Source organism: Salvelinus namaycush, chromosome 5, assembly GCF_016432855.1.
Source record: "Salvelinus namaycush isolate Seneca chromosome 5, SaNama_1.0, whole genome shotgun sequence".
NCBI lineage: Eukaryota > Metazoa > Chordata > Actinopteri > Salmoniformes > Salmonidae > Salvelinus > Salvelinus namaycush.
In genome coordinates, this window is record NC_052311.1 from 25,877,572 (window position 1) to 25,888,234 (window position 10,663).

General features: G+C 47.4%; 1 protein-coding gene across 2 annotated transcripts; it reads right to left on the reverse strand.

The window, feature by feature from the left end:
- Window positions 1–205: 205 nt before the first annotated feature.
- On the reverse strand, window positions 206–6,940 carry LOC120048104 (protocadherin-18-like). 2 transcript variants are annotated; one of them, XM_038993809.1, is made up of 4 exons: window positions 4,072–6,940; window positions 3,526–3,581; window positions 3,016–3,200; window positions 206–1,718 (listed from the first exon to the last, which is right to left on the reverse strand). In XM_038993809.1, exons 1-4 carry the CDS (start codon window positions 6,568–6,570, stop codon window positions 757–759), a joined length of 3,702 nt encoding a protein of 1,233 aa, XP_038849737.1. In that variant the 5' UTR covers window positions 6,571–6,940; the 3' UTR covers window positions 206–756. The 2 variants fall into 2 exon arrangements, with proteins under 2 accessions (XP_038849737.1, XP_038849736.1); XM_038993808.1 differs by having other exon boundaries at window positions 3,526–3,614.
- Window positions 6,941–10,663: the final 3,723 nt, after the last annotated feature.

The following is a 10,663-nucleotide window of genomic DNA, read 5'->3' on the forward strand; positions in this document are numbered from 1 at the left end:
ACACATACACACACACACAATACCAAGCTCATGCCTCTAATATCATTATGTTTGCCAAATGTTGGAGATCTGTGAAGGTTCTTATTAATCTCCTATGGAAACATTTAACTTAGCAAATAAACCTCTCTGACTTCCTTCTTCTAATACAATGACAACATTAGTCAAAGATGAAACATCGAGACAAACTCATATTAGTTCTGTGTTTTTTCACTTTTATTTGTGTTTACCCCCAAGTTCCCACAATACACCACAAAGACTTCTGTCCAATAATTAATATATTCATGTATACATATAATAATAGTGACATAAAAAACATTTCACAATACAAAAGACAATATTAAATATGTAGATTTTCAGTTGCATGTCAAAATGTTGATTATTTTTTTCTTCATTTAACATGCCTTCAATATATAAAAATAGAATTCTGATTGATTAAGTTTATATACATTTACTTTATATAAATATAAGAATACAAATGTATTTTTAAAATACAAAGATAAATACAGTCACATTGTGTACATTGTGTACCAAACAAGAAAATACAAACAATATTTGGATATTTAGCATTCACAAAACACAAATACGTTAGAAATGCAACTTTAACGACAATTGCAGGTCTATGTCTTTCGTTCGTTTCTCTTTTAATTTTTCCTACCCAGACTCCTCAGCTCCCCCTCCATAGACATGGCAGGACTCCTGACAGGAAGACAGGAAGTTGGAGGTCAGAGTTTAAAGGTGGAGGGTATTTAGGGTTGTCTAGCTCTGCCGGACATCCTGTAACAATTTGTTGATCTCAGCCACCAGCTCGCTGGCGTCCATCAACTCATGGCGGCTGTCGCTCCTCTTCCCCTGCAGGTGTCCCAGCTGCCCCAGCACCGAGTCAAACTCATCCTCCTCAAAGTTCTCTGGGATTTCCTCCATGGCTGGGAGCCACTTACCGCATGGCCCCGGGAGGGGAACAGGGATGGGGGCCGGGGCCAGGAAAGGTGCCACCAGGGTGGGGCTGACCAGGGCAGTGAGGAGAGGGCTGTTCTTGGGGGTGGGGGCGTGGTGGCCGTGCCCATTCTGAGGGCTGTTTTTAGGGACGGCCTGGTTGTGGTGGTTGTTCTGGGGGCTGAGCTTGGTGCTGGGTTTGAGGGTGTGGTAGCTACCATTCTGGGGGTGTGGTTGGCCTGAGGGCCCAATGCTAGAGCCGGGGTTCTGGAAGTGGGTATTGGCGGCCCATGCTGCAACACCTTGCTGGTGGGCGGCAGCACTGGGCTTACCTGGCAGATGACCTCTCCTCCTGTCCAGTGACCCTGTCATGGGGACACCTACACCCCCCATACTCGTACCTGCCTTTTGTGTCTCGCTGACCTGGATATAGGAGTCCAGCGATGGGGGGAGGAGCCTCTGAAACACACTGCTCATCTCTGACAACAGGGACGTGGTTCCACACAGGTCCTCCTCCTCCCCCTCCTCTCCCCCCTCTGCCTCCTCGGCCTCCTCCTGGTTGTCCTTGCCGAAGGTGGAGAAGCTCTGGTTGCTGCGTTGGGCGTGAGGGTGGTCGGGGTCGGAGGGCTGGGGGGGCTCCTGGGGATCGCTGGCCTGGCGGGGGTCCTCTCCTGGGATGAAGAGGTTGCTGCGGTAGTCAGAGGAGGCTGGGGAGAGCAGGGGAGGCATCCAGCACTGGTCAGAGTGACCCAGGACACGACACTCCTCAGTGCACAGTCTCATCGCTACAGCGAGAGAGGGAGAGAGACGTGGTCAGGGATACAGAGTCACAAGGCACTGCACAGGGAGATGAAATACATAGGAGGCCATGCATTTCTACATACACAGACCATAGATTGTTCTGGGTATTACTGTTCTTTTGTTGATAGACTTTTGATGAGGGGAGATGTTGATGAGTAGGTATAGAACTGGGAGTGGTTTTGAAGGGAGGAGATGAAAGATTGTCTTTCATAGTCTTTTAACATCAAACATTTGATGTCCATTCATGTTTAAACACAGTTGTGTGATCTGGGTACAAACATGGGTGGAAATCTAAGATAATTAGATAGCATATCACGCTGCAGGAGAGAGCACACTACCTTCAACATTAACATATCGGCACAATTCACTGGGCCAGATCAATGGCCACTATTACTCATTCAAAAGAATCTGCTTAAAAACCTGCATTTTCCCCTTTTGAAATCACGTCTATTCAATATTAAATCTTCAAATGAAAAATCTCTGAAGAATAAATTATACAAATCAAATATGCCAAGTTAAAGCCTTCATTACAGACTGCTGGCTAGTCACTCATGCTATTCAGGGACTTCATTACCCTCTCATTACCATGAAAAGACCATTTATAATACATCTTAGAGCTGATGAAGGAAGAGTGCATTGGGGAGAATTGGAAAAACAGCAGCCGCAGCCATGTAGGCAGGCAGCATGTTGCCTTCCCCGCTGATGAAAGGCAAAAATAAAAGATGAACCGGACTGATTTACAAAAACAGCCTTTCAAAGCTGTCGAAAAACCCACTCCAACCACCTCTGCCTGCCTGCGAACTGCCCAGCAGACTGCCTGGCTGCCTGATCGCACTCTGAAATAATTGTGTTATGGAGGAGATGAGAGCTTTTTCTCATCAGAGAAACGGGTGATAATTCTGCCTCTTTTCTCCCTCCACAGTCCCATCCAGTCCCAGTCACTGTGCTGATAAACAGCTGGGGAGTGGATCTCTCAGAGGTGTTGGGGATGAGGGTGATTGATAGTTGTGGTGAGAGGTGAGGTGGTGTGATAATGTGTGTTGTGGTGGGGCTTAGCTCAGTGGAGACCTGTAGTGTAGGGTAAAGGCTAAGATGGGTGAGAGGAGGGATATGGTGAAAAGGGTGAGGATGGTATACCTGCATGCAGTCATTGTTGGTATAGTTAAGTAAAGAACAAGGGTATAGGGTGAGAGGCTGATATATAGAGGGGAGAGTGTTGTAGGCTGAAGGGTGAGTGTTTTGAGGCGAGGTGAGAGGGGTGATGAGTTGAGGGGTGTATACCTGCATGCGGATGCTGTGGATGTGGTCTGTGTTGGCCGTCATGTGGGTATAGCTCATTAAAGGCCTCACCCAGGAGCCTGTCGATGGGAGACTCTCGTCCTGCCTCGTAGTCACTATCCCCAGCCTCGCTGTCGCCACGACCACTGTCCTTCAGACTAAACTTGTCCATGTCATTCAGAGCATACCTGGAGACGGAGAGAGGAAATTATGGTTCAACTTTCATAGAAAACAACATTGGAGGACGGTTCAAGGCTTATGCATATCAAAACGAAGTGCAGTGAATTCTCAAGTGGCGAAGGTTTTTGCATACAATTATCAAGTGTTATTAAGGTTGAGTACTAAAATAGAACAAAGCAAATATAGGCCTACGAGGGAATACAGCCAAAAGCTTTTTAGGAATATGTAAAGCATTGTAGGATATGCCTTAGAGCATTACTGAGTTATGCACACGTACATTCTGATTCCCTTCAGGTGTGTTTATTTTAAGGTGCAGTTAGATGGTGTTATTACCTGTAGCTCCTGGTGTATTTGTTGCCACGGAAACTGGGTCTTGGCTGGTACTGGCCCTGATGGAGCATGGACAGAAGCTGTGAGACTTGCTACAATCGAAAAAGAAAATGTAAAAAAAAGAATGAAAGGAATGAATGAATAAATGAATACTGATGGGAGCAGACAGGCACAAGGACACAAGAGATGGATGGATGTTGAAATGACGTGATATGTTCTAAAACATGAGATGATCACTGGATATAAGCGATGGAGTACTGAACATACCACAACATCGGGGACAAATTCAGAACAAATACTGAATATTAAATATAAAACACAAAAATCATAATAATAAACATTGTTCAATTTCTATATCACCATAATATAAGACAAGGCCAAAACTCAGTCCTTTTTTCTATAGATCTATAGTTGATGGGGGTCTATTTTAATCCAAAGACATTTATGTGATTCAAGACTACCATTAGTAGATAACATATTCATAAACCATCTACTGATACTGTACTAAGGACATGAAATTAGACATCGTTTCGCTCTCTCTCATCTTACTTCGACAGGGGGCGTGGCGTGGGCCAGTTCCAGAGCGAAGTTCTCTGCGACGTGATTGGAGGAGATGGTGACCAGGCTGTTGAGCGACTGGCGGCTGTGGTGGCTCTGCCTGCTACCCATGGTGCCCCTCTCTGGGGCGGGTGAGGCAGAGGGTGAGTGTGGGTGTGCCCGTATGGGCAGGGTGCCGTTGACGGTGGGGACCAGGGTGATGTCTCCCTTGTGGATCTGCCTAGAGGGCTTCTTGGGGTGGTTCTGGTACGTGTTCTCAGCCACCCTGCAGTTGTACGAGTTGTGGGGGTCCTTTTTCTCTCTGTTGCAGCGTGCTGTGGCGAACATCACCATGACCACCAACAGCAGGGCACACACGGCCCCCAGGGAGATGATGATGATGAGGGAGAGGTCCAGGAGGGAATGGCTGGGGCCCGTGGGGAGGCCTGGGGGTAGGAAGTCCATATTCTCCTGGAGGGAGAGGCGGAGCAGGGCCCCGGTGGACAGGCGGGTGGTTCCCCTATCCTGCACCTCCACCCTGATCTCCAGCACGTCCTTGGGAACCCCCTCCAGACTGCCGTTGGTCCGCAGCTCGCACCGCCGAGCGTCCATCACAAACAGGCCCTCTTCGTTGCCCCCGACGATGGAGCAGCTCAGCTCACTGTTGATGCCGGTGTCACGGTCAGTGGCCTTGACAATGGTGACCAGCTGACCGGCGGAGGCGTGTCTCCAGAGGAGGAGGTCGGCGGTGTGGTTACGTAGGAGCGGGGACTGGATGACGGGCGGGTTGTCGTTGTCGTCTAGCACGGTCAGGAGGACGGTGGCGTTGGAGGATAGGGGGGTGTTCCCTCCGTCCCGTGCTTGGACGGTGAAGGAGATGCGGCTGACGTCCTCGTGGTCGAAGCTCCGTAGGGCGTAGATGGCGCCGTTGGACGGGTCGATGGTGACGTAGGTGGAGATCGGGCTTCCCTGGACCAGAGTGTCCACCACCGTGTAGGTCACCTGACCGTTGGTGCCCAGGTCAGGGTCAGACGCCATCACTGTCATCAGGTAGGCCCCGGGAGAGTTGTTCTCTGACTTGTAAACCTCGTAGCGACTCTTCTCAAAGCGGGGCGGGTTATCGTTTTCATCCAACACCTGCACCGTGAAGTGTTTGATGGTGGAAAGGCTTGGAGAGCCGCGGTCCTCAGCTATGACCGTTAGACTGTACTCTGACCTCTTCTCTCTGTCCAGAGACACATTAGTCAGGATCATGTAATTCTTCTCATAGGTCTTCTGCAGCCGGAAGTGCCCATGGCCGTGCAGGCGGCACACCACGTCGCCATTGAGCCCTGTGTCACTGTCGTCCACGCGCACCAACGCTATGAAGGTGTCCACCGGCGCCCCCTCCGAGATGTAGGCCACTTCCTCCTTACCGGGAGTCATCAGGTTAATGTTGATCTCCGGTTTGTTGTCGTTCACGTCCACCACTTTGATTACGGTTTTACAAAGTCCTGGGATGGAGTTAGGACCCAGGTCCTGCGCCTGAATGTCCAACTCATAAGATGACGTAGTTTCATAGTCCACTTTTTTAATCAGAGTGACTTGGCCATTTTCAGGGTTCATTTTAAACGTATCCAGTATTTTTGGAGAGATATGACTGCTGAAAGAGTAAACTATTTTACCGTTAGTGCCCTCATCCGGATCTGTGGCGTTCAAATCAATCAGTAGAGTCCCAAGTGGTGAGTTTTCCAGGAGATTAATAACGTACACCTGCTCATCAAAAGCCGGACTGTTGTCGTTAGAGTCTGAGATGATTATCTTGAGCAGAGTGGAGCCGGACTTCGGGGGGGCTCCATTGTCCGAGGCCGTTAGCTGCAGCTGGTAGCTGGATTGCACCTCCCTGTCAAGCTCTTTCACCACCACCAGCTCTGCGTATTTGGCACCGTCGGTTCTGGTCCTTATGTCGATTTTGAAAAAGTTATTCGGCGTCAGAGAGTAAGAGTAAAGGGAGTTATCTCCCACGTCAGGGTCGGTGGCGCTGTCCAGAGGGATGCGGTTTCCCACAGACGCGCTCTCGGAGATCTCAATAGGGATGATGGCACGGGAGAACTGTGGCGAGTTATCGTTTATGTCTAAGACTTCCACCTCGACGTGGAAAAGCTGGAGGTATTCAGTTGGCAGAGTGACAACGTCAAATTCGATAGAACAGTTTAGGTTCTTTTCACAAAGCTTCTCCCGGTCAATCTTGGTCCCTATGGTGATTTCACCGTCCTCCTCCCGAACCGACAGAAATGGAGTGCTCCCCCTCTGCATAGCACGGAACCGAAAGGACAGTGAACTCGGTAATTTAGACAGAACATCCACCACGTCCTCCTTTAGCCTTGCAATCACTGTGCCCACTTTTTGCTCTTCATAAACTTTATATTTCAAAGTCTTACCAGAAACGGCCTGCATAATTACAACCAAAAATAATAATAGCGCAACGGAAAACACTATATTTCCTTTGGGTGTGTTCATTTTGGCACCCATCTTCAGCACCCGGGATGGGGCTACACTACCACGAAGGAGCAAGGTTTAAAAAAAGATGCTCTCTCAAAAGTCTAGCATGTTAAATTCCTTCAGTAAGTCATCTTTGGTGAAAAGTCGTGCAAATCGACTGGAGGATGAAGATTTGAGAACTCAAAATCAACCGGGTCGGAGTTTTCTTTTGGCTCCAGTTTTACACCAAAAACACCAACTCAAATGCAGTGTTTTTCTTGCTGTTGTGATCTGTTGCATACATCCACTTAAGCCCCGGTCTGTGTGTGTGAGTGTGCGTCTGGAAATCTGAGCGGTGAGAAAAGGCGTAGCTCCGTTTGTGTTGCTGTGCGCTCTACTCTGTCGCGCGCTCCTGCGGTCTGTCTCGTCTACAGACTGGCCCTCATAGCCCGCCCCTCACCAAAACTGCGTCTTTTTCCTCAGCTCACACAAAAAGTCCCCCCAGCCCCCCTCCCCTCTCCTTTACACCCCCTCCCTAAATAAAGTGCTGCCCCTTCGCTGCCTCCAGGGTGTCCATTCCCAACACAGAGGGACCCTTGATTGCAGAAGCCGGGAGGACCAGCCTAAAGACGTGGTTTTAAAGTGTGCCACAACAATAAGGGCTGCTTATTCACGGTGAACTTTAAACATGGCCAAATTGACCCATAGCTGCCTCGGCACTCGCATATTGTTATAGCTGCAATTCACAAATGTGTGCCACTGTCAGATTGACTATGCTAAAACATAATCTTAACACTCTATTCCAACATTAAATATGATCAAGAATTTAAACGTTCCATATAATCTCCCTTGGTATGAGATACACTGCAACATAGCCCTGCTTGCATTTTACGAGCTGGTTATGAGCATCTGTTATGGCAGTAAAAAAAAATCGAGATATATTTTGAAGTGAATGTCATATGAAGTTTTTTCATATATTTAGCCTAACCTGAAAACATTGGACACAATATATATAATGGGGTATTCAAGTGGGTTACAGTGGATACAATATGGTTTCCAAATTCATGTTCCTAAAGTCGTGGTGATCAAAAGGTTGCATAGGCTCACATTGTATCTTTCATGCCACCAGAGTGGAGAGAAAAATATAAGAGGGTAAAGAGTGAATGTTTGTGGATCCAAGACTTGCACTTTACTGAGTGAGAAGACCTCTGCGCGCCCTCATGGCGCATGTGGCGAATTTCTGAAAGGATTCCCTCCAGTTGAGTGTGCCTCGCAGCAGGTCACGCCGGCGGACACTTTTATACCCTGCATAATACTGTTTTACAACCTCCCATCCCTGATCCGGCTGAATTATCATCCTCAAACTCGCACTCAAGTGCAAACACGAGCAACTGGCGCTTTAAGAAGGCACCGGGCCATCTGGCACGAGGTTCAGACAACCCAAACCCATAATTAGGCCTAGATCAGTTCAGGCCCCGCGAGCCCCGGATAGAAACACTACCAGATAATTGACGCCCTTTCAGATGGGAGGATTCAGAAATAATGCCGTTTCCTCGCGACTTGCTTTGATAAATATCTCCAAAACATTTTTCTAGACTCCACCGGTTGGCCCCATTCAGCGCACAATTAGACACAAGTGGCAAACGTATGAATTCCCACCAAGCTATATTTGATGTGTTAACCCGGAGCACTAAGGTATTCTGATGGTAATTTTACCCCATTGGCCAAAACCATTTATTTCTATTCTCTCTGTAAAATAGGATAGAGCATATTTACTGAGGTTCCCTAGCTGCATTTACATTCCTGGAGTGACTCGTGGGAAAAAGCAGCAGAGATGCGCTCGCTCTCTGCCATCTGTCCTCATGCATGGACATTGATTCAGCAGAGCTGCAAATCAATAAAACCCTCTCCCTAGTGATTCAGCACATACTAGACAATTACCAGATAATGAACACATTTATGTGTTTGATTTTGGACTTTTCTTTATAAGATCCCCACATACAGTAGAATGTGGCATTAGAACAACATAAATGTGACCCAAATATTCGTTTTAGATGCGTAAAAAGGTCCTAAACGCAGCATCCAAAACAAGCGCTCAAACTTTCAATGAAGTAACTGGTGCCAAAATATTTTGGGCGGTCCCTGGGAATGCAAGAGCAACAATGTAGACTGTTCTCTCACGAGGTCAGACATGCCCCCACTGTGTGAAAGGTAGCTATAGGGAGCCCGGGTGAAAAGGCCCTGTTAACGTTTAACAAAGTTAGACACGGGCCGGTGCCTCGATTCTCTCCATCTCACCCGGCTCTGAGAAAACCCCGAGCGAGCTTGAAGTGCCCTAATATCATTACTGCAGTGGGGAATGCAGGATAATCACATTTCCTCCACAAAGAAGACAAACACAGCGCGAGTTTTAACAAGAACGGGTTTAATTCGAATAAACACTAAATCAAGGCGGTATGTTTGCCGAAAGCAGATGCAAACGCAGTACACGCACTTATCTAGGCGTATATGTGTTAGGAACTCTTTAAACTATATATATATATACAATGTCTATGTTATCATTATGTTGGGCATATGTGGCGACAAAACAGTTTCAAACCCGAATTGGCTTATGCCACAGTGGGCAAGAACATACAGTTATAGGAACTCTGCTACACAGGAATTTTAGGCCTAACACAGATATTTATGTTTCAGTGTTGATATGTAAAATAATCAGATGCAGATCTCAAAGCAATGTATTTTTATAATGCAATTAGCTAGACTATATAGCTCGCCAATAGCTGCCCTACATAATGATCTCACATTTAACACAACTGTAGACGCAATGCTACGCTAAAATTCTGTGGTTGGTTTCAATCAAAGGGCTGCCTATATTAATTCAGAAAATGTTCCATTGTGTTAATTTTGGCGACAGTCTGGCCTGCTCATATGGCGCACTCTGTGGATGGAGAGGGGGTGCAGTGATTCAGCCCACTGGGGCCGTAAAGTTACTACTGGGAGCCTGGAGAGAGGAGAGAGCTGTGGGAGGGAGAGCTGCACTTTGTCATTGAAATGATGGAGATCTCGATGACAAAAGCGCTTAGCAGGTGGAAGCAGGCCGCCCCGGGGTCCACCTAAAACCGTCGGGAAAGCTGCCCGCGCGCCACTTACAAAAGCAATCACAAAAGGGAAAGTTTCTCCCCTCCCCCGTTCGGTGCGACAGCCGGAGGAATGCTCCTGATCCTGCGCGCGCCGGGGTCGCGGGCGTTTGTAAAGGCATGCGAGCATCTGCCGCCTCCCTCTCTCATTATCGTTCTGTTAGCTCGGCTCTCTCATGAGGAAAGGAAAGGCTTGGGGAGAGAGCTGGGTGAGTAGGGAAGAAGCACGGGTCTCTTCCGTGGGGCCTCGTGACAATGCTTGTTGTTATTCATCCGCTGCAAGAATCGTTGTGGTAACTGGGGGGGGGGTTACAATAGTTTCCTCTGTCATTCAAGGTGGACCACGCAGAGTCTATGACAACTTGTATCAACATTTACACCAGGAATGCTTTCTTTGAAGACATTCCCATGACTTGGTTCAAATGAATGGCATGGAATTAGTCAAGTCTTTCATCATCCCCAGATACAAAGTTTTTACATATGCATTACTTCACCTAGGCCTATTATTTACCAAGAATTACAGTTTGAAAATAGGCCTATCCAGATTATGGTAACAACACAATGCATACCCACAATTTCATTAATGATGTCATGTTTTGGTGACATCAAATGTAGAATCATTTTTGAATGTATATATCTGAGTAGAGTCACACAGCCTACATAAGTCACACAGCCTACATGTGTTTTAATCTGTGCCTCAGTGTCCATTCCTTGGTCCTTATAGGATCACCAGTCTGGAGACAAGGCAGAAGGGCCCAAACAGATAACACTATCTGATAGTGTTTTATGTCTGTGTGGGCTTCTGCTTGTCCTTTCTTTATAATAACACTGCACCCCCTCGCACACCCTCTCTCTTCTCACCCTCATTCTATCTCTCAGACCTTAGCCCTCTGAGAGGACAGTCATCATACCGTATCCTCCATGGCCGTATATACTGTCTGCTCTTCTCTACAGTGCCTTGTGCGCCATCTCTGTGAGCTGAGAGATGGAGAGAAAGAAATACCAAC